Consider the following 25,215-nt stretch of genomic DNA (forward strand, 5'->3'; position numbering starts at 1 on the left):
CACTTTCAATAATTTAGATGTGTTTTAATTATTTTTATAACTAAAAATAATAATATTTTAAAATAAACTTGGGAAGGTAGGGGTGGGAGCGGTTATGTTTTCGCATGATGAAAAAATATTTTTGGTTTTAATGTTTGTGTTTATGTGTATAATGTAGGATCACTTCTTGTGATCCAAGACAAAGATGGACTTCTTCTAGTAAATCCATAGATCCATTATAGATAAATCTATGCTTATCTTGAAGTCTCATTTTAAAATCTTAGTATTGTAGGTGTTGCATAGTGCTATATTCATCTTGTAGTCTCACCGAATAGAATCACTAACTTCTTTTGTTTTCTATAATTTTATGTGAAATTTCATTTATATATGTGTATGTATATATGGATATGGCCAAATTTTTAAGTTCCCTATCAAATTAATGGTTTTGAAAAATTAGGTAAAGGCCAAGAAAGAAGTGGAGAAGGGTTTAACTTTTATTGGCAAAGTAGATGAGGGGATGATTAATTTAAGAAGCAAAGGAATTAAGTTTTGGAAGATAGTGGACATACAATGACCCAAAAATATTTTCATTTTTTAGATTATAAAAAATAAGGCAATGATAATGAAATCACTGTTAGGTCAAAATAACAATAAAAATAAAAAATTAATTAATGATACATAGAGTTCTAAAGAGATAGATGCGAAGTAAAAAAAATATGAGAAATTGCAATGTCAAATGAAGAGTATTAAAGAGGAAATAACATATATAGAACCAACAAAACAAATTCTCAAAGTGAATTTAAGATCCCAAACTCTTTTCATACATCAATGTTGGCTCCATCTTTAAATCCTAGGATTAGATGTAGTTATTTCAAATTATAATGTTGAGATGAACTTTTTTGGACCATTTATTTTAAGTGTCTAATGAAAAGAACTTAATACATAACAACATTTTATTTTTTCTTGTCTTAGCAACCTGAGTTGTTGAGAGCTAGGTGTGTTCTTCCATCTAGTTGGGTTCAATTCTGAGAGACATGTGCGACCCATTGTGATGAGGCTAAAAGGGTAGGTGTGCCCAATGGGTTCAACTCCAAGGGACATATGTGGCCCATTGTGATAAGGCTAGGAGTGTAAGCACCCTCACTATGAAATATGGTTCTCAACAATTGCTAAGTCACAAGTCATTGCTATATTTGACTTATGAACATTCTTACAAACAATAATGAATTACTACACAACTAGAGTAAATTCCTTCCACCTAAAGATGTCATAGAATGTCCTCACCAAAACTACTAAGAAGCATACCTTAAATAACCCCCTAATAACTACCTAAAATATTAGAAAAAGATCAGTTTCTAATTTCTTCATCACCAACAAATAATAGAAAAGCATTGGTTCTCACCATCATATCCAAGATTTTGCGAGGTCCTAAGAGTTTCCCAATAATGATTCAACAAGGGGAGGTTGATTAAACTTTTGTTGTAACTTTTTATAATAAAATTTTCCATGAACTACTTGCATGAGAAGATAACATCTCAACTATTTTCTTGCATAATATGATAGCATTATAGGTGATGGATATGACACATCTCTTTCCATTAATTAGGCTCATGGCGTACCACCTGGGATTGCTTTTAGGGGAATAAAGAAAAGGCCAGAACCTTACCAGCAAGCAAGAGATGAGCTCAGACCCGGATAATGAATGAGGAATGGAGGGGTAATCGAGATGTCTTTATTTTGAAACAAGACTTTCAAAATTTGAATCTAATAATTCTAATTTAGTTGTCAATAATTATTATTTATGAGGTGCATGGTATGGGTTTAATCTATACAAAATATTTTAAAATATTCTTATTAGTATACATAAATCAAAAGTAGTTACTATCTTTTTTTGTTTTTTTAATTGAATTGATTAATTAAAAAAATATAATATGACCCACTGTTATATAGAATGAGTTAAGATTTTTTGCACATATAGTATTGATAAATCATGATATTGACTCGTGGTATTGCAACAAAGTCTTATTTAAAACTATGATATTAATCTATGAAAACCCTATTTAAAATTAAAATCTTATAAATAAAAATAAATTTTCATAATTGAAAAAATTACCATAAACAAAATGAATTTATTTAAACCAATGAGGCTGATCATAACAATAATGTGAATGATATATAACATGAAATATGTATTGACAAATCAAATGAGTTGCTATGCAACCCAAAAATTGCATTTTTGATTTCTATTACAGAAATATTAAAACTATATATTTTCAAAAGCCAAACAAATTTTTTCGTTAAGAGTATTTTTTATTTCTATTCCAGAAATATTAAAAATATATGAGTTGCTATGCAACCCAAAAATTGCATTTTTAATTTCTATTACACAAATATTAAAACTATATATTTTCAAAAGCCAAACAAATTCTTTCGTTAAGAAGAGTATTTTTAAGTTCTATTCCAGAAATTTTAAAAATATATATTTTCGAAAGCCAAAAAAATTATTTTGTTAAGAAGAGTATTACAGGCATTTACCCAGTGAATGCAGAGGTGAGTGAAACCTGATAGCCTTTAAAGCCCTCCGCGTTCATGTTCATCTACATCTAGGAAACGGGAGAGATAGACAAAGATTTAGTGAGAATTTTGATAGTGATCATCTCAAAACTCCTTGCATTTTTATGGCATATTCTGAAAACCGAGTCACATGGTTTCATTTTCGGATTGGACTGCTTTACTCATCGTCATCATGTCTTTTACGAAAGTGTTTAAATTCAGGAAAGAAGATCCTCCGGGGAGGACTGCCTTCGTTGACGACTCCTTCAGTCTGAGAACGTTGTCTCTCATCTTCTTTCCTTCCGGTGTTGTCATCATTCTCCTGATAACATCCTCCACCTCTTCTTTCATGACCACCTTCTGGTTATCTACCTCCACATCCTGGAAAGCTAGGCCGATTTTCCATACCTCCTTGGCGAATCTGCAGTTAAGGAACTGATCAGCAGCATATGGGAATCCCACTACGGGAACTCCCATGCTCATTGCCTCCAAGGTAGAGTTCCATCCGCCGTGTGTGAGGAACAATCCCACTGAGACATGGGCAAGTACTTTTGACTGTGGTGACCACCTCACAAACAGTGCCCGCTCCTTTGTTCGTTCTTCAAAGCCGTCGGGTAAAATCGCAACCTGGCCTTCTGCGATATTCAACCAAAGAACCCACAAGAAAGGTTGTCCGCTGCCCTCTAGCCCTAGCGCTAGCTGTTCTAGCTGTTGCTGGGATTTCGCAGCCAAGCTCCCAAAGGAAACGTATATAACTGATCGCGGTTGTTGCATATCGAGCCATGTGAGGCAGCTCTCCTCCTCCTCCAACAGACTGCTGCACGAATACCTTCCCTGTAAAAAATTGGGAAGAAAAAGAGGTCCAATGGCCAAAGCAGGACAACCATTCAAAGAGAGTGCTGTTATTGCATCCCTCCCTTCCAGTTCCTCGAACGTGTTCACTAATACGTAGTCGCCTTTGCTTTGCTTCTGTGATTCGTAACGAAAGATATTGAAACGAATGCCCGACGGATCGTGGTCTGCTTTCCGGTAAATTAGGTCGGTTGGCTTCAATGGTGGGATGTTGCCCGGAAGGCAAGTGATGAGTTTTTCTTGATTTCTCGCTTCCCTTACTGAACAAGTCGCAAAGAAAGTATAATCATTATCTTTGCAGAACAAATGAAAAGCATTTAGGTTTCTATGGTGTAGTGACATTGCAAAGAAAATTAAAATAGAAATGAACTGATTGCTTTATCTTTCATGGTCAATCTCCAATACTTCATTGAAATTAGAGTGACCCGGATTAGCTGGATATACATCGTAAATATCTAAATGCAAAAAAATTATTGTAAACATGAAAAATTAAAAATAAGAATAATAATCAATATTTTTATAAATTTATTTTAATTTTAATTTTAATCAATATTTAATATTAAATAAATAAATTTATGTTTTTTTAAATCTGGATAAAGCTAATAGAAAAAAACTGGGAAATTTTTATCTAACGTCACCCAAAACTCCTCATTTTTATAAAACAATAGAAAATTAAAGTAGTAATTAATAATAATAATTTTTTTTAAGGACAATAGAAGATTAAAGTAGTAATTAATAATAATAATTTTTTTAAAACTGTAGTCTTAACTGTAGTAGGTATAACTACCTTTGAAATAAACTGTAGCTTTCTATTTGTTATTACTATCAAAAATATTTGGTAGAGAAATCATGTTTCAAAATAAACACATCACTCACATTTTTTTTATCTTAAATTTAATAATTTTAGATTGTATTTTATATTTTATATCTTTTTTTAAATAAAATTTTAGAAATAATTATGAAATTTAAAAAACTTGGAATACAAATATTTTTAAAAATTATGGAAAAATTGTTTTTCATGTTTTTTTAATGAATCTAGTTAAATATTTATTAATACATGTAGAAAATATATTTATTAATTAAATTAAAATTAATTAATAAAAAGTTAAAATAGCAATAATAAAGATAAAAATTAAAAAAGTTAAGGTGGGGAGGTATGTTGCTACCATCCTACTAGCTCACGTGCTAGTGAATATAGCCACACATCCCTTTAAGTGTTTAATATAAGTCATGCAACAAACACCATTTGGCATAATGCTCCATCGTCCGACGATGTCAAAAGCTAATTCTTACACGGAGTTTATGTTAATGGGGTTGGCAAGCACTATGAGCATATCTAGAGGAGTGAATGGAATGTGTACTAGGTAGCAAAGGGAGCCTATCAATCTACGCTCTCACACTACGGCAACAACTTTCAATTGGCAGTAGGAGGAAGATATTTGGTTTCAAATTATGATCGAGAAATCATTATTTTGCAAGGTACAAGGTGTGGCTGTGGTGTATATTAGGAATGGAGGCAATCCAACACCTGGGAACTTGGGGTTTCTTCTTCTTTAACATCCATCATGTGAAGGTTGGCATTCTCCTTCTCCTCATAAATTATTTATAGTGAGAGTTAGGTAAACTTGGGGTTTCTTCTTCGAGGATACAAAGAAAGAGTTAGCTAATACAAGATGTTTCCCTCACCCTCCTTGTGGAACACAATCCAAGGTTTGTGGGTGGTTTATTGGTAGACGGGTAGTGTTAGAGGAGAAATTTCCAGGTTAAAGTTTATCGTTTCCCTCCGTGTCAAATCACCTCCAAGCAATAGTAGTCTGGGGTGGCATCAACGAGCAATTGGACTTTTCTTGTCAACTTGTAAGATCACTGTAAGATCACTCTTAAATTCTGTAAAATTAAATTCACAAAACGTAACGCGTCCTGCGATGAATCTTTCATGATCGTGGATAAATTCTGTAAAATAAAATTCTCAAATATATAATTAAAATGAAAAATAAAACAACGCTGTGCACTTAACGGAAGAAACAATTCGAATTAATACCTAAATAAATGGATACCTAAAATTATTTATAGTCATCCCAGTTTAAATTGAATTTACGGAAATGGAGAAATAAAAAAGAAAATGTATGGCATATTTGGGAATGTTTTTACAACTTTGCTCCAGTATACTTTTTTATTTATCCAATTCATAATTTTCAGAAATTAAATTCAACGGATAAAATGTTGACAAAAGAATCTCTATTCGATATAGACTGCAAAGAGAAAGACATACCATTTACTGGAATATATCCCTCAGAAGCAAGGAAATTGGTGTAGCATTGAGAAATGGAGGCAGCAGCACATAGAGGCCAGAAGATAACTCTGGGTAATTTCATATTGCTCGCGACTTGCTCCGTGCAGGACATGAGGCAGTCTGTGATGATGAATGTGATGGGTGGAAATGATGGTGATTTGCCATGAGCAGCGGTAAGGAGGTCCTCCAAAGCTGGGCCTAACTTTTGCAGCGAAATAAATAACTCGGTCGTGTTGGAGATGCGGCCATGGTTAGGCGGTAAACCATCAGGAATAGACAGAAAACGAATTCTCCCTCCTTGCTGCTCCAAATCTAGATCGCCTTTGGGAACAGGAGATTTAGCTTTCTTTGAAGCTTCCACCATGCGTTCATGTATCCACTCAGTATTGACGAAAGTGACAAACACTCCCCTAATAGCCAACAGCTGCGCCAATTCCATGAGAGCATTAACATGACCCTGTGCAGGAACTGGCACAATCACTGCATGCAGAGCATGTTTCCCCTCTTGACTCGTCATATTCATATCAATATTGCCCAACTTTATTCGTTTCTCGTCCCTTAATCCAGCACCACAGTTTCTTGCTCTGGATTTGAGCTGCGAATTATGCACCTACCACTGTTCTTATCGAGTACATCTCATTGTCATCGACCTAACCAGTGATGCCAGTATCAGATAATTGCGGTCCATGTTTTATTTGGTCAGTAAGGTTTTGTTTGGCCAAATTCACGATAGCGTTGACATGACCCTGTGCAGGAAATGGCCAAACTTTATTCGTTTCTCTTCCCTTAATCCAGCACCACAGTTTCTTGCTCTGGACTTGAGCTGCCAATTATGCACCTATCATTGTTTCTTACTCTGGATTTGAGCTGCCAAATATGCACCTATCATTGTTTCTTACTCTGGATTTGAGCTGCCAATAATGCACCTATTATTGTCTCTTGCTCTGGATTTGAGCTGCCAATTATGCACCTATCATTGTTCTTATTGAGTACATCTGATTGTCATCGACCTAAGCAGTGATGTCAGTGTCAAACAATTGCGGTCCATCTTTTGTTTTGTTTTGTAAGGTTACTTGATTGTTGTGCACTTCAACTTGGTATTTGTCATCAATGGTAACTTAAGTTGCCAGTAAACTTTCCTTTTTACTGTCAGCTTCTCAATCTTACGCAGGATAATCTCCTTCACACGTTAATATTGACGACTCCAGATTTGATTTGTACAACGTGGTAATACTTTTTTCCAATCCATAGCTAGCAGTGTGTGGTGCTATTGCTTAACACGCAACATATAAAAGAAGGCTGCATGGCTGGCAGGATCCGCAACTAGTGGATTCAAGAATATCGCATCAGATTTGATTTGTACAACGTGGTAATACTTTTTTCCAATCCAGAGCTAGCAGTATGTGGTGTTATTGCTTAACACGCAACATATAAAACAATAAGCACACTTAATTAATTTGACATTGACTATTTATTTTTGTATCTGGAAATAAAATAATACATAGTATAAGGAGGTCACAATAAATTCCAGCATGATTTAGAAAATCTGGGAGAATTTTTTTAAAATCCCCTGGATTTTGAGTGCTTAGGGAATTTTAATGGTCTTAATCTATTTTTACTATAAAAAAAATAGATTTAAACACGACCACATTCGTATCTCTAGAAAAATATTTAGCCAAATTCTGCCCAAAAATTCACCATTCAAGCTAAATTGAATTTATGCCCCTAGAAAATGCCATAACATAATATTTAGAATGCTTAATTTAAAGCAAATATTAGCCAAATTAAACTTATGCCCCCAGAAAATGCCATAACATAATATTTAAAATGCTTAATTTAAAACAAATATTAGCTAAATTAAAATTTATGCCCCTAGAAAATGCCATAACATAATATTTAAAATGTTAAATTTGAAGCAAATATTAATTTAAATTAAAGGGTTATATACTCCTTAACTAATATATTTTTATCCTATTTTTAAGAATAAAATATGTTTAATTTAAAGCAAATATTAATTTAAATTATAAAAGGGTTATATTTTTTTTAACGAATATATTTTTATCCCATTTTTAAGAATAAAAATTTGTAAAAATATCTATATTTTAATTGAGAAGAAAAAATTAAATATATATTTTAAAATAAATTGATTTAAAAAAATTATTATTTTTCTACTTTTATATGGTTAAAAATTAATCAACAAAAATAAAATTCATTGATGTTTAACTTTATTTATTCTTTTAGAAAAAAATTTAAAAAATTTAAAATGACAATATAAAACTTTAAACACAAGGTTTGTGGTCCTTGCACTTTTTTCTTTTAAATTTTTGCTGGGGTTTTCTTATCTACATTGTTAAGATTCACTGACTATTGTTTTAGGCTTTTCTGGTGCTTCCTACTAGGTTTTTTGGTGAGCCTGTGTGGATTTTGTTTTAGGCTTTTCTGGTGCTTCCCACCAGGTTCTTTGGTGGGCTTGTGTGGCCTGTTATCTATTTTTTTTCATAGTTTATGTTAACAATTTTCATTTTAATGAAAAAAGCTGGTTTTCTCTTTTTAAAAAGAAATATCATAATCAAACATTTTTGTGACATCTATGTAAAGATGATTTGTTTTGTGTATCTATTTGATGATTGCGTATTTGATATTAAATTAATATCTCAAAAATATCACAATCATGCTTAACCATATGTTTTTGAAAAGAAATATTATAATCAAACATTTTTGTGACATCTATATAAAGATGATTTGTTTTGCGTATCTATTTGATGATTGGTACTTGATATTAAATTAATATCTCAAGAATATCACAATCATGCTTAACCATAGGTTTTTGAAAAGAAATATCATAACCAAACATTTTTGTGACATCTATATAAAGATGATTTGTTTTGTGTATTTATTTGATGATTGGGTACTTGATATTAAATTAATATCTCAAGAATATCACAGTCATGCTTAACCACATGAGTCATGTTTGTTATAAATCTCATTAGAAAATTGTAATAGGCCTTAGGCCTTTATTGAAAGGTGGTAATTCTATCAGGACATTATAAGAGCGATGAAAAGATCATTATTATTTTATAGGTTTCTAGGAACATGGGAATCTAATATGATTCCATCCATTTCTTATTATGTAAGCTAAAACATTTATAATTTCCAAGGTCAATACAAACACAAAGAAAAGAGAAATTACACATCAAGAACACCAAGTATGTTATTCTTGGTGAAGACATTGATTGTTCACTTTATCTCTCAAACCATGCAAAAAATGCAATATGTAGTAGATTTATAGCATAATCCCTATTGCATAGATCTCTTGATAACATTACCTTCTCTATATCTTACATAAAATACCATAGAAGTATAAAAAATGTTGCTTCAAACATTAAAGTTGTAAAAAATACATCCCATTTCTCTTGGGCTTCATTAAGGTAGAAACAAAGAGATGTGAGCAACATTTCTCAAATATTTGACATTTATAATCACAATAATACCAATGTTTCTAGAAAGAAGAAGAGGTAAGTGAAGATTTCTATAAATAAATATGCATAACATTGGGGAAAGGAGAATGAACGAAGTAAGGAATTGACGATGTAGAAGATCACAATCGTATTTCTTACTATTGTAATCCCAATTTTGGAATTCATGGTGTAGAAGAATGAACTTCTTACTATTGTAATCCCAATTTTGTGCATTTTTATACTTAATCAAGAATATACAAGTTATTACTAATCTTGATAGTGTTTTAAATCACAAAAAAAATCATTAACATATTTTTGTGTGAAACAAAGAAAAACTATGCATTATATTTACTAGAAACTTGACCAAAACTATAGAAGATTGGTGTATTGTTGAAAGAATTACGTTCAAATATTAATTATGTAATTTTTAATTCATGTGGATGCAATGATTTACAAACATAGTGGTTGAGAGGCTAGAAGCCTAACCAAAGCTATAAAAGATTCTTGGATTGTTGAGAGATTTACATTCAAATACTAACTATGTCTTTTTTTACTTAAGAATCTATTTCCATAATGTGGATGCCATGATCTACATACTTATTGGTTGAGAGGCCAACAAATGCTCTCAAATAATAAGAAAATATTGGATAGCATTTCCATAACGATGTTATATTTGTCAATATGCTACATGCTTTTACAGAAAAGGAAAAATATATGAATATGAAGCAAAAGAGATGGCCTCATATCCTTGGGTTAATTGGATTTCTATTTTTCTCTTTTTAAAACTATCACAGTTAAGTGGATGTTTATTTTTTTCTCTTTCAAATTATCATTAAATTGGACTCATTTATACTGAATCTTGCTAATAAATTTGTAATGCAATTACAATTTACACCCATAATCCATAACTAACTATTTTGGCTTTTTCTAAATCCTAGAGTGGAGACAAAGATAACAAAGTAAATGACATTATGGTGATTGGAGGAATTGAACACATTAAATATGATATGAAATGTCATGCCATTTGTCATATCTATATGGATAAAAAATGTACATAAGACATGAATTTATTTGAGGATTCCAAGAGAGATAGTGTCCAAGCTTCTCTTGTAAGCTTACATTAAGTTACACTTAAAATGTTGGATATGTCAATATAATGATAGGATTATATAAGAATGGGTTTGTGATGGAGTTTATGATGTAGAAGAATAAACTATATCAAGGAATAGATGAGAGCCCATAAAAATAAAAATGATTTTTAGTCTTTAGATACCAAAGGAAAAGGAAAATAATGAGTGTCATGCCAAAGGAATGTAATGGGCATATAATCCTAAATAATTCTCATGATTCACATCCATATTTATTTAATATTAAAAACAAAATATTTATTAAGTGTTTAAAAATTGGGATTTGATGGCGATTGAAAATGTGATTTTTCTTTTAAGATTTTATAATATTTTTACTACTATTTTTTTAACATTTTTAAAAAAGTGTTTTTAAAATGAATATTTAAAAGAGTTCAATTTTGATCATTCCCCGTAATTTTATGTTTTTCAAAAGAACGACTTAATTCCCTCGCACACTGCAAATGTGGATGATAATCACCATGTAGAAGGCTAGGGGAGGGACGCCAATTGTTACACACCCTCCCTGCCATACCGATGCAAGCCCACATAGTCACCACATCACTTTTACGACACGTGTCTGACTGGGCCTCCCACGTCTCATGGTAGGTGGGAAATTAAGATTTTCCTCGAAAGGGTTACTCTGCTTCACAGTTTAGGGTTTGTTTCATCCGTGGTTTAGGGTTCAGTCTTGTTTTATGTGGGGCTAGTGTGTGGTTGTTCTAATGCCTCGACTATAGGTCCACCGACCTCCATTTATCGTTCACATGGTTCTCCATCTTTTCCCTGCCATGTATTTGTTCCTATGAGCATTGCTTTGTGGGTTGTTTAGGGTATATCTTGTTGTTGTGTGCGGTTTAGCCTGTTATGGACTATTTCTATAGGCCTATGATGCAACAATGCCTAGTAAATTTGTTTGTTTTCGACTCTATAGGGTTTCAGTCATTTCAACGATGGATATGGAGGTTTCACGCTCAAGTGGGTTAATATGAAGGTAATTTCTCCACCCCTGTAATTTTACATGCAATTTCTGTTGCTTTTCATGGTCTTTCGAGGTTTTTCTACACTTGTTCTTGCAGGTATGTTGGGTTCTGGTTGCAAGTCATGTATGGCAAGATGTTGAGGTGCTTGACACTAATGCAAAGGCATTTTTTTGGCTCAGTGGGTTCATCGATGGCTGTCTGATAAGATTTTTTATCCTACCAGCCCACTATGTTTGTGTTTGTCAACACATTCCATCCATATTCTGAGAATTTTAATCCATTAGGTGGTTTCTCTGAAAATTCATGGGGTTTTTGTAAAAATTCATAGGTTTTTTGTAAATTTGGAAAATTTCGTTTCATATCTACTTGTAATTTAGGGCTTTTGATGCTACTAAATTGTGGGTTCTCTATAAATTTAGTTATGGTGCTGGTTTTTGTAAAAAAAATAGGGTTTTTATAAAAAAAATTACTATTTGCTTGTAAATTAGGGTTTTCAATGTTGCTAAATTGTGGGTTCTCTATAATTTGGTTACAATGTTGGTTTTTGTAAAATTTCATAGGGTTTTTGTAAATTTATTTGTTATTTGCTTGTAAATTAGGATTTTTGATGTTGCTAAATTGTGGGTTCTCTGTAAATTTCGTTATGATGTTGGATTTTGTAAAAATTCATAGGGTTTTTGTAAATAGGTTTTATATTTCCTTGTAAATTATGGTTTTAGACGATGCTAAATTGTGGTTTCCCTATAAATTTGGTTATAGTTTTGTTTTTTTAAAATTCATAGGGTTTTTATAAATTTGTTTGCTATTTGCTTGTAAATTAGGGTTTTCATTGTTGCTAAATTGTGGGTTCTCTGTAAATTTGGTTACGATGTTGGTTTTTGTAAAAATTCATAGAGTTATCACTCTTGCAACGAATTCCCCATGATCTGCTTTTGTGCTTTGATGAGGTAACAATCTTCTTAGTGCATTATTTTAAAGATGTTGCTCGTATTACCCAGGTTCTCCATTTCACAGTCAATTCTTCCTTAGTGTTCCACGAATTTTAAATATAGTTTGGATTTTCATTATGTTTACTCCCTTTTATAAACCCGTGCTTGGGAAAATTTCCTTGTTTTTCCTTTAGAGAGACATCATAATCTTTTTCCGCATAAATGGATATTTATTTTTATTTAAGTTTCGATATCAATTCCCCTTCTATGATATTTCATATGTGCTTCTACGCATTCCAACATGTCAACCTTGCGATATTTCCATATCTCTTCAATGTTTATGGAGTCTACCTACTCTCATTTCATCGCACAGTTCACCAAGATGTTTACATTGTGTAGGCATTGATGTACCTGCTGAGTGGTCGATTTCCCTTAATTGTAAATCTGTGTCTTCATCTCCTTTACGTAGTCTCTATGTATTCATCCATACTCTGTATAGGGTATGCTATTTGGAGATGTTAATCTATCTGCTCTTTGAATGTAAAACATTTGGTGGAAGAATCAAAGAGAAATCAATGAGATTGCATTCTAAAAGGAAGTAGAGAGAATAGTAGACTCTAGAAAATTTGTGTCAATCATTATATGAGTCCCAGTTAAAAATATAAAAACAAAATTAAATTGATACTGGTTAATGGCATGATTTTCTTCTCATTTTGAGTTTTGTTGTTAGGAAACCTAATAATATTTAGTGCAGTGTATTTGCTCGATTCAAAAAAATTGGAATGTTTTATAGTATGGAATTTAGAAAAATAAATTTTATATTAACCCAAATTCCAATCAAAATTTTGTTTGTTTAAAACATAATGTGATTTAGGATATTTTTACCCTCCTTTCTCCTATTGCTTACTCAATATACATTCTATCAGATCTCTTCCGATTAGGTTTCTCGCAGATTTCTGGCAGATCTCTTACGAGATATCTTCCGCAGAAGCAGAGTAATTGGTACTGTATTTGAATCGATTGTTGAAGCGAATCTCTTCTGGTTTCTCGCAGATCTCTCACAGATTTCTTGCAGATCTCTCGTAGATCTCTTCTGGTTTCTCACAGATTTCTTCTGGTTTTTCAACATTCCAGATTTCTTCCGAGGACCCTGTGGATGTATAGTATTTCCGTAGATCTCTTTTCTCTGCAGCTGGGTTCTAGGGCCACAGCTATGCTGCCTCGAACTGGTGTATTTGTTTTTTTGCCACAGATATCCGGCGAGTTGAGATGATCTAATAAGAGTTAATAATTTCTTCGGGTTTCACAGTCCAGATCTCTTCTCTGTTGTGAAGGGAGTTGAGGGGGCTGGGGTGCGACTGCGTTACCTGTGGCTATGGTTCTACGGAAGTAAAATATGGCTCCCAGCTTTGTGAAAATAGTCGCTATCTTAGTTCCGTCAGCTTCTAGAGGGTAAGCTCCTACCCATATCGTCAGTGAAGCCCCAGCTCCCACTGTCCAAGTGGTCCAGGCCTCACTCATGAGGCTTTGAAGTTTTCTAAAAGTGCCCTAATCTACTGGTTCAATGGTTTTTGGCCATAGCTGACAGTTCTCCACAATTGGATCTTAGAGGTATGGAAGCCTGTCATTTCTAATGAAATTAATATCTACCCCTGTGCTAGGGGTTTCTTGATAGTAGATTTTGAAAATCCTAAAAGCAGACAATGTATTCTAGATTCTGGCCCTTGGTTTTGGGAAAAATCAGGCTTATTCATGAAGCCATGGAACCCATCATTCGATTCCTCAACAATAGTCATAACCTCAACACTAGTTTGGGTGAGATTGCCAAGCCTACCGTTGCATCTCTGGAATCTCTCCTCGTTAAAAGCCATTGGAAATGCAATTGGGAAATATTACTGCAGGTGCCCAGAAACAGAGGAATATGCCAGAACCACTTATGCACGCATTTGTGTAGAAATGGACTTCAGCACTGGATTCCCAGCGGAAATAAACCTAACAAGTAAAGACTATGTGTGGAACTAGAAGCTTGATTATCAAAGTTTCCTCTTCTGATGTCGATCCTGCTTTGAGACAGGCCATCTAGCCAAAAATTGCCCAAAAGCCTCCCAGAAATATTCTGCTAGAAAAAACCACCACAGATCTACATGGTGGGAAGGAGCACAAAAAGAACACTACATTGTCATCAAAGAAGAATACTCTAGAGAAAACTCTAAATCATAAGAAATCGGGCAAGAAAGAAACAACTCTCAAGACAAGCAGGGAGAAAGCCCCGCCCAACAATAAAAAGGTGAACTCGACAACCCCTCAAGCATCAACAGTTATAAGGATTCGAATACTGCACAAAATAAATCTTCATTTAACAGCAAAGTAGATTTCCTAGACCAAACTTCTTCTCCAACTATCTTCAAAAGGACGAACACAATAGATCGCGAAGCTAAGACACCAATGTCCCAAGAACCAAAAGAGATGAAAGAGATGCAAGATAAAGGAAGTTGCCAAATCGTAGAGAAAAAAAAGAAAGCTACAACATCAATCTTGCCGAGAAAGACGAGAAGCCAGACAATTAAAAGCTAAGAAAATTATAGGTCCAATAGACCAATTTGGTCTCAGTGGACGGTAACCACTATCATCATCATCATCATCATCATCATCATTTTCTTTCCTATCCCATCATTTTTAGAATTTTAGGGTATTCATTTCAATCTACAGTTAATTGATTTTATGAAGAATTTTCATATGTTTGTCTTCAAATTGCCTTAGGCATCTCTACAGTTTTTCAGCTTCCTCTAATCAAATCTGGCATAACTTTCTTAGCTTAATTGGCATTGATGCTTGAAATTGATTGATATGTCGATATTCTACTTTGGCGATTCATACAACTCTTGAAATTTTTTCCTTCAACTTGTTATCTCACCTTTAGTCTTCTACATGGTAGTTCTTTGGCCTACAAAAATATCCATGATTGAAGTGAGGCTTCAGATAAGCTGGTTGTATCTCATTGTTAGGGTATTCATTTCAATCTACAGTTGATTGATTTTCTCAAGAATTTTCATATGTTTGTCTTCAAAATACCTTAGGCATGTTTACAATTTCTCAGCTTCCTTTATTCAGATATGACAGAACCCTCTCATCTTCCTTTATTCAGATATGTCAAAATATTCTCAGCTTAATTGACAATGATGCTTGAAATTGATTTATATGATGATATTCTCCTTCATAGATTGATACAACTCTTGAAATTGTTTCCTTCAACTTACTATTTCGTCTTTAGTCTTCTACATGATAGTTATGTGGCATATAAGAATATCCATGACTAAAGTGGGGCTTCAGACAAGATGGTTGTATCTCATTTGTAAGGTATTCATTTGAGTCTACAGTTAATTTATTTTTTAAATAATTTCCATATGGTTGTATTCAAAATGCCTTAGGCATATTTACAATTTCTCTACTTTGAGTAATTCTATTCAGATTTCAACATGTATCACTGTTGGGATACAAAGGTTCGATACTTTTGATTTTACTTTCCTAACACATTAAATGGGGATAGAAACGTTTTGATACTTTTACTTTGATTTTTACAAATATATCACAATAAATGAGGTTTGATATGAGGTGTGAGGTTTGGTACTTTTATTATTCACTGTTTTATGGAGTTTTCATATTATAAGAAGTGATTTGTTCAAGATTTAATTATTCCCTCATTTGTCATTTAATTAACAACTCAATTATAAATGTGTTGTAAAGAATTTGGTGTGTAGAGGCATAACAGAAATTCCCATTTGCATTCTCAAGCAATTTTTCTCCATTATAATATACTATCATTGATCCTTTTGAAATGGATTTTGATAACAATGCTACAAATAGTATGAAATAAAACAACCTAGGTTATAAGACAGAATCTTCATGTGATAAGAAAAATAGGTGATCCATCCAAAATCCATATCATAATGTGGTTACAACGAAAAAACGTATGACATCCCTATTCTTGATGGCCTCCAGAATGTTTAGTGCCCAAACTTGTTGAGTTTCCTACTTGAGCCAAGTAGGTTGGCCTACCTAATAATAGTTTATTAGGATGTGTTATATTGTTTCCATATGATTGAATCTGATTTTTCCCTTGCAACCATCAAAGAATTGAGTACCCATATTAAGTGGAGGTGTCTAATAAGCATTCGTAAAATTGACACATGCACCGGTAGGAATATAGAAAGTGGGTAAACCCCCATTTTGATAGAGAGGGACTTGAATGTTTATGAGGTATAGGAATATTGGTGTATTATTTACAATATGGTCCAATGTGTTTGACATCATCCTAATTTCACTAATTGTGCTTGCATCATTTTCAACCATATAGGTCATCCTTTGTTCCTTTCCAAGCATTTGTTGGTCCTTTATTACTTCCATTTCCTATCTTGCCATGCCTTTCCTCTACTCGACGTTGTACTGCAACAATAATTATTGCCTTATTATCCTTGGATAAATCCTTCTTTTTCTATTTTAATTCCTAAATTTAAAATTTCTTTTTTTGAAAATAAACTAATAAGGTTATATAGTATTCTGAGGTGAGTAACTGTGAACTTCGACCCAAACAAAGACTACCTGGTGTTACTTGATTTTTTATGATTGACACTCTCTCTACTGTTAGCTTTAGGAACTAACCAAGTAACTTCTCCTTCCACACCATGTGCATGTCATTTCTTGACACCTACCTTTCAATATCTGGGCCAACTAATTGAACTATATTGTTCCCTTCATCTGATGCCTCATTGTGTGCACTATCTTCTTCCAGTGATTTATTGACAAAAAAAAAACGAACAATTTCATTGTTCCATTATGCTGGTTGTGAAGGCATGTTCATGATTCGTTCACTAATTCTTGAGACACTATGTTTGTTCAAATTCATCACGGCTTTTGCCAACCATGATGATGGGGTTATTTGGCTTGGAAATGTCAATTGGTCATTATTGCTTCTTAGTGCAATATTAATTATGTCATTTTCAATTACATTGTTATTGTGAGTTTCATGTTCAATAAATTCATTAAAAATATCACCAGTGGAAGTTCCATACGCTTCAGTTGGTAGAACGACCTTCATGTTACTATAAATTGGTTCATTATTATACTATGTTTCACTTACATATTCATCATCATCACCATAGAAGTGTCCTTGAGAGAGGGAAATCATATTATCAACTATAATTGCATCTTCATGTTCATCTACTTCTTGCACTTCAAAATCTTCTTGGAAATGCCATTCTTCTTGACCATCCACATGAAACACTTGGCTACAACTAGTATGATGCATAAGAGCATCACAATTCAGTGGTCAAATTCCAGTCCTCCTAAAGGCAACCTAGATATTTGATGTTATAAGAGCCCTTTTAAATGCTTTACTTGCAAGCTCTACTAGCTCGAACCATTTCACCTCAACCCTTGGATTCTTTGACACCACCTAGTATAGATGTAGCAAAGTGACAAAGCCAATTTAGAAAAATTTCTTTAATCATCCATTCATGGGAATGTGTAGCCATGCATGCACTTGGTTCACAATTTTTAATATAGTTTTTTAGTTGTTTTTTACCTTTGAATAGATAAAATCCTAGGATTGAAGCACCAATTGCATTGATAAAATATAGAATAGTTATCCACTTCGTGCTCTTAGGCAAAATATTTAGCATGTTTTAGCTCCCTCTCTTGGTAATTACTCCCATGCCACAATTCCTTCCTACTTGTTGTTGGGTGCAGTTTTTAAGCATATCTTAGACACGCCTTTCCCCATTTTTGATCATTCTCTCTCTCTAAACCTATGAACTTTATGTCCCAATTACCATTTTCCCTGGTTATAAGAGAAATCCTTTCTCAACATATTATTTTTCCATATTTCGTTAAATATCGAATGAAGTGATGTATTTTTGAGATGGATAACCAAGGTAATTGTGGAAGAAGTTTTCTGGTTAATTTTCTTTCAGGTGTTGCCTATAACTAAGGACTAACGATGAGCAGATGTTGTTGTTACTCACTGTTACACTTCGAGGATTTGTTTTTTCTGTTACACCTTGAGTTGTTGTTACACCGCAACTGCTAAAGACCGTGGGTGTTGTCTTCAAAGACAGTTGTCAAGAATCATGAATTATCTACGAACGGTAAAAGGATCTCATCGATTATGATTTTGGAGATGGTGTAACTTGAATTGGTCTTTTATTGGGAAATTATTTGTAACACTTTCAATTTTTCTCTTAATATTTATCATCATGAGAATTGTGAGATTCTCATGAATGATCTGTTCCCTAATTTCTGGGGCTTGTAAACTTTATAAAATGGTTCTATTCCATGAAAAGGGAATGGAAACACAGGAACAACATTGACATTTTGATCTTGTAATTTCCAGTCATTTTGAATACAAAACACTTCTGGTGATGTTCATACAGAGCTTATGTTGAGTTTTTAACTAGTTTCTATTTCATCCCCGCACCTTGCTAGGGAGGAAGGGCCCTTCTCTTTAGCAGGGATTGCAGTAGTAGTAGATTAGCTGTTTGGTTTGTCTTTATTTTAAGTGTGGATTCATTAATGTTGTTGTATGAATTGTAGTACATATGCACCTCTGTTTTCAAATTCATTATATGTTGTTATACAAGATTGGTTAGAACTATAATAATTAATCAGTTGATACAATTTTATTAATGATGTGTGGCATGCCTGTTCTTTGAGAAAAACATGAAGTGTGATGGGTGAATTTCATTCCTGTAGAATGTATTTTTAATTTCTGCATGAGTTATTTAAGTTTTGCAATTGTGTTCAACGACATTTTCTTTCATTTCTTTCTCTGACTATTATGTATTGGCACAAATAGTGCATATATCTTTGAAATAAATAGACTTACCTTGGTTGACAATTAAATTCTTGTGGTTCAGTCAAATTAAACAGTGATTAAACTGGCACAACACCTGTAAACTTGTTTTGTCACAGTTCCATATATGGTTTGCAACATAAATATGCTTATCGCATGCACTAGAAAGAGTGTCATAGAGCTTACATACAATTGCAAGGTGAAGATTTAAAGATGTGCCTCTGTTAAGGCCCTCAGTTTTATGAATTAAAAGGTCTGGATGCCTTTTTTTAAACCCAAATGATCGTGATTTACCAGGAAACCCATATTTGAATGGGTTTGGCCTCCCCTCATAGATTTTAGCAACTATGGATTTGAGTTATATCAAATCTAGCCCATGTCCCAATTGGGCCATCTCCTTACATGTTAGGCCCCTATACTACTAGTGTAACCCCTTATTGTTATTAGTACAACCCCCTTATTATATTGTTGTACCCATGTAGTCCCCATATTGTTACTATTGTGCCCCATAGATGCCCACTATTGTTATTATTATGCCCTTACATTATTATTGTTATGTCGGCTTTGATTATATTATGACCCCTTAGACTCTTATATATAGAAATGAGGTATTTTCATTTGTATCATCCAAGAATCATTCATTTGTGTAATGTAAAGGTGATCCAGGTGGATATTGGTGGCCACCTGCCAAGTCCACCTGGACCCCCACCATTGTTTCTCTCAGCATTTTCAGTTTCCTTAATTGTAGCACAACTTACTATTTTTAGTAGTTTTTCGGGTCCTGAACTTCCGGAGCCGTTTTGAGGCCCTAAACGACGTTTTTTGGGATATATGGGGCAACATGGGTCCATGGACTAATGTTGCCTCCCAAAGTGGTAGTGCTCGGATAGATCTTTCTAACGAGCTATTGTACGCGTCAAACGAAGATCGTATGCCAAAGTTACGACCCGGGAAGTTGGTGTACCAATTTACCCAAACGGGGCCCACAGTTTGGCATTTCATCTTCTAGGGTTAGGTTTTGGAATGTTAAGGGTTTTCCATTGTTTCTCAACAATAAATAGGCCTTTGAGCCTCATTGTAACACAGTTCAGAGGCATGTAGCCACCACATCTCTTCTCAGAGATAAGCTACCATCGCCTTAGCTAGTTTATTTCCATTATTGTTTGTAAGCATATTTTAGTATTTTACATTAATGAAATGAAGTATTATTTCCGCTGCATATCTGTGTTTATGGTTATCTCTGTAATTTGTTGCGTTCTTGTTTAAGTTCGGATCAGTGGTATCAGAGCGGTCTGCTTTTTCTCTGTTTTTCTTTGCATGTCCCCAACAAGGTTAGGATATAAGGAGTTAGGGCTTGAACTAGTCGAACCTTTACAAGACCAGCCTCGCAAATCTTGATGGCCTCCCATGGCGGATGAGAAGAAAGACGAGGGGGCAGGAGATCCTATCAAAATCTTGCTCGAAGAAGCCCTTGAGCGACAACGGAACGCGATGATGGACAACTTTGCCCAGATCCTTCAGCGGCTACCTAGAAGCGACGCATCGGCTTCCAGCAGCTACTCTGGAAACGCCACGCCCTTTAAGGTACAAGTTAATTTTGAAATCCCCATATTCGAGGGTTAGATAGACGCAGATGCCGTAGATAAATGGTTAAATCTACTAGAGGGTTATTTTTCTGTTCATGAATTTTCGAGTCGGGAAAAGATTGTTTTCGCTCTTCTCAAAGAAGCCCCCCATGTCAAGGACTGGTGGGAAACCTACTACAAGCAGAAGGATGAAAGTACTGGCTCACTATTTTCAGCCGCACCCACCTGGAATTCATTCTGGGATGCCATCAAGGAGTAGTACTACCCTGTCTGAAGCTATGAGGATGAATACATAAAGTGGACCACGCTGCGGTGGGGAAGGGACCAAGACGTGCCGGAGTTCACCAATCTTTTCCATACCCTTCGCACAAAGTTGGGTATCAAGGATTCAGAGCAGCATTTGATACTCAAATACTGAAGCTGCAAGCAAAGAACAGCACTGCGAAGCCGAAAAAGGACATGGGAAAATGGTGTGAGTTCCATAAGAGCTCCACTCACAACACAAGTGAGTGTCGGGCCAAGTAGTCACTGGTGGCTGAGCTAAAGGTTTCAGAATCAGATGCATGTTCCGACTCTGAGTCAGAACCCGATAAGGGGAATGACAAAGGGAAGCAGATCATTGATGCGGGTCCCAATGCCACTATTGCTATCGCCAAGATCCAGAAAAATGAACCTGAAGATCCAGAGGAGGAGGAGCATCTCTTCCACTCCCAGATGTGGGTAAAGGGCTCCCCGATACAGTTCATTGTTGATAGCGGGAGCCAAAAGAACCTCATTTCGGCAGAGGTCGTGAAGCGGTTGGGCTTACCGACCATAGCATATCCACAACCGTACACCATTGGGTGGCTTCACTAAGGACGAGATCTTTGCGTGAGCCAGATGTGCCGCCTTCCATACAACATCAAGCCCTTCACGGATGAGGTATTGTGTGACATTACTCCCCTTGATGTTTGTGATGTATTATTAGGACAAACATACTTGTGGAAGCGACATGCTGTGTATGAATCAAGGCCCCGTGTTGTTATTATTACATTGGGAAATAAGTTGTACAGGATACCAGAGGTAGCACCACCTACCACCATCTCTTTGATTACTGCAAAACAATGCAGTAAGCTCATTTCCAAAACCAGGAAATTTGTTTTCCTGATGATACGCCCTCAAGGAAAGAAGAAGACGGTGGCCGCGGCCTCCAGACAGGGCCCCTCTACACGACAACTACAAATGGACAAGGTCGTGGAGGAGTACGAGGACATCTTCACCTCCCCCGCAGGGGTTCCTCTGCACTGTCAGGTCAAGCACTCCATTGATCTGACACCAGGTGCGCTGCTACCCAATGGACCAATTTATCGGCGCTCCATTCTGGAGAATGATGAAATCAAGAGGCAGATTGAGGAGCTCCTGCAGAAAGGTCACATCCGTCCGAGTTCATCACCTTGTGGGAGCCCGATCGTGTTGGTACAGAAGAAGGATGGGACGTGGAGACTTTGTATTGACTATCGGGCGCTGAACAAGATCACTGTCTGTAATAGGTACCCGATCCCGCAGATTGATGACCTCCTGGACCAACTAAAGGGGGAGAAATATTTCAACAAGATCGATCTGAAGTCAGGATATCACCAGGTACCAATCGAACCCTCAGATGTGTGTAAGACTGCCTTCAAATCCAAGGAGGGCCTTTTCGAATGGTTGGTTATGCCTTTCGGATTGACGAATGCTCCGGCAACCTTCATGAGGCTAATGTATGACATCTTGCGGCCATTCACCAACTCATTTGTAGTAGTATACTTGGATGACATTCTGATCTTCAACCAGAGTTGGGAAGAACACCTCCACCACATCCGACAGGTTCTCCAAACACTGCGACAACACAAGCTATGTGCCAATTTGGAGAAATGCACTTTTGGCATGACCCAGGTTCAGTATCTGGGATACATCATTGATGAACAGGGGGTGCATGTGGATCCAGCCAAGATCCAAGTCATTCGGGATTGGCCATCTCCAACCACTCTAACAGAGCTCCGCAGCTTTCTAGGTCTTGCCAACTTCTACCGCAGGTTCGTGTTGGGGTTTTCTCATATTACTTGGCCCTTGAGTCAAGTCACCAAGGGAGGGGCAAAAGAATTTTCTTTTGGGTCTGAATCTCAACAGAAGGCATTCATAGAGTTGAAGGATCGCCTCTGCACGGCACCAGTGCTCGCATTACCAGATTTACAACAACCATTTGAGGTCGAGACAGATGCCTCTGACTATGCTATTGGGGCAGTCCTTACTCAACATGGACATCCAGTGGCATATCACAGTGAAACACTTTCAGACACAGTTCGGAAGTACCCCACTTATGATAAAGAGATGTATTCCATTGTGCAGGCCTGACGACAACGGAAGCATTACATTTTGGGGAAGGAAACGGTCATCCACACAGACCACCGACCCCTGCAATTCATACAGACCCAAGGGAAATTGCAGAATGATCGCCATCAGAAGTGGTCTACATACCTGCAACAGTTCCACTTGAATATCAAGTATAAGAAGGGCAGCACCAATAATGTTGCAGATTGCCTCAGTCGACCACCGATCATGGCGTTAACGACCGTGTTCAACTCTTGTGGGAACGAGACTTCTGATTGGCCACTTCTCTACAAAAGCAACCCAGAATTCGGCCACACATACCAGACACTCTTGGAGGGTCGGCATGTTCCAGATTTTCACCTCCAGGATGCCCTGTTATGCCACCTGGGTCACCTTTTTGTTCCTTCAAGCGAGCGTGCCAAGATGATTTGGGAAGCACACTACAGTCGGGCTACTATGCATTTCGGGGTCGAGAAAACAGTGGCAATACTACAAAATTATCTCTATTGGCCGAATCTTTGACAGGATGTTGGGAAGTACATCAGATCATGTATTTCCTGTGCCATTGCCAAACCGACCATCAAGAAGCAAGGCCTCTATGCCCCGCTGCCTACCCCTAGTCGACCTTGGGAATCCATCTCCATGGATTACATGTCAGGCCTTCCTTCCACTAAGCATGGAAATGACTGTGTTTTTGTGGTCGTCAATAGGTTCTCGAAGATGGCCATTATGGCGGCCTACAAGAAGAATATCACAGCAGAAGCCACTGCTAAACTCTTCTTTGAACGAGTGTGGGTGCACTTTGGGATCCCACAGTCTATCATCTCAGATCGGGATAGTCGGTTCCTCAGTACATTTTGGTCTAGTCTCTGGTCAATGCTGGACACCAAACTCACTAAATCCACAGCCTTCCATCCTCAAACTGATGGCCAGACAGAGGTTGTCAATAGGATGATTGTGCACATTCTGTGCATTTATAACTCAAAGCATCAACGCACATGGGACGAGAGCCTCCCCTATGTTCAACACAGCTACAACCGAGCTCTTCACAACTCGACTGGCCATAGCCCTTTTCAGGTGGGTTTGGGATTCCAGCCACTATGCCCCATTGATGTGGCCATGCCACTTGCAACTACTCACATAAATTTAGCTCATGTCCAGTCCGAAACAAATAAGGCCATCACCTTCATTGAGCGCATCCAACGTATTCGCCAGCAGGTCCATGAAATTCTGGAGAAATCAAATGCCAAGCACAAGCAGCGACATGATCAACATCGGGTGCCACACAAGTTTTAGGTGGGCGACAAAGTCTGGTTGCATTTGCAAAAGGAACGCCTTACTGGAGCCTATCGAAAACTGAGACCACTCCGATATGGTCCTTACACAATTATTAAGGCTGTGGGAGATAATGCATTTGAGCTCAGCATTCCCCCATTCCTTGGCCTGCACCCAGTGTTCAATGTGGACCGCCTTCGGCCATACTTTCCACCATTGCTAGACACATCTGACATTGCAGAACAGCTCACACCCACATAACTAAATCCAGATTGCATGGAACAAGCTGCAGCTGATCGGATCATGGACACACAGATCAAGAACACTCGCCAACAGAATATCCAACTATATCGAGTTGTCAAAGCAGGCCAACTCCTTCATCAGGGCAAGTGGTTCACCAGGGAACAAGTTCAGTAAAAGTTTCCTCATCTCATGGAGGAACTCAACACAATGGGGACCATTGCTTCCTAAGGGGGGAGGAATGATCCAGGTGGATATTGGTGGCCACCTGCCAAGTCCACCTGGACCCCCACCATTGTTTCTCTCAGCAATTTCAGTTTCCTTAATTGTAGCACAACTTACTATTTTTAGCAGTTTTTCTGGTCCTGAACTTCTGGAGCCGTTTTGAGGCCCTAAACGACATTTTTTGGGAAATCTGGGGAAATATGGGTCCATGGACCATGTTGCCTCCCAAAGTGGTAGTGCTTGGATAGATCTTTCTAACGAGCTATTGTACGCGTCAAACATAGATCGTATGCCAAAGTTACGACCCCAGGAAGTTGGTGTACCAATTTACCCAAACGGGGCTCACAATTTGGCGTTTCATCTTCTAGGGTTAGGTTTTGGAATGTTAAGGGTTTTCCATTGTTTCTCAACGATAAATAGGCCTTCGAGCCTCATTGTAACACAGTTCAGAGGCATGTAGCCACCACATCTCTTCTTAGAGATAAGCTACCATTGCCCTAGCTAGTTTATTTCCATTATTGT

General features: G+C 36.2%; 1 protein-coding gene and 1 long non-coding RNA gene across 2 annotated transcripts; one reads left to right on the top strand and one right to left on the bottom strand.

Annotated features, from left to right (window-relative positions):
- Positions 1-2,461: 2,461 nt before the first annotated feature.
- On the bottom strand, positions 2,462-6,492 carry LOC149189237 ((R)-mandelonitrile beta-glucosyltransferase-like). Its single transcript, XM_089413168.1, has 2 exons — positions 5,657-6,492; positions 2,462-3,644 (listed from the first exon to the last, which is right to left on the bottom strand). Exons 1-2 carry the CDS (start codon positions 6,198-6,200, stop codon positions 2,680-2,682), a joined length of 1,509 nt encoding a protein of 502 aa, XP_089269294.1. The 5' UTR covers positions 6,201-6,492; the 3' UTR covers positions 2,462-2,679.
- A 4,455-nt stretch (positions 6,493-10,947) lies between these two features.
- On the top strand, positions 10,948-11,661 carry LOC149189238 (uncharacterized). The gene is made up of 3 exons (XR_016256340.1): positions 10,948-11,029; positions 11,194-11,253; positions 11,339-11,661. It is a non-coding gene; the product is annotated as an uncharacterized LOC149189238 (long non-coding RNA).
- Positions 11,662-25,215: the final 13,554 nt, after the last annotated feature.

This window comes from Pinus tabuliformis, chromosome 3_1, assembly GCF_031772625.1.
Source record: "Pinus tabuliformis cultivar Carrire ecotype Pingquan chromosome 3_1, CPIR1, whole genome shotgun sequence".
NCBI classification, from domain to species: Eukaryota; Viridiplantae; Streptophyta; class Pinopsida; order Pinales; family Pinaceae; genus Pinus; species Pinus tabuliformis.

Coding starts and splice junctions, on each gene's coding strand:
- LOC149189237 (XM_089413168.1), bottom strand. CDS start 6,200: ATGAATATGACGAGTCAAGAGGGGAAACATGCTCTGCATGCAGTGATT. Junction 3,645..5,656: donor GGGATATATTCCAGTAAATG/GTATGTCTTTCT, acceptor CGACTTGTTCAG/TAAGGGAAGCGAGAAATCAA.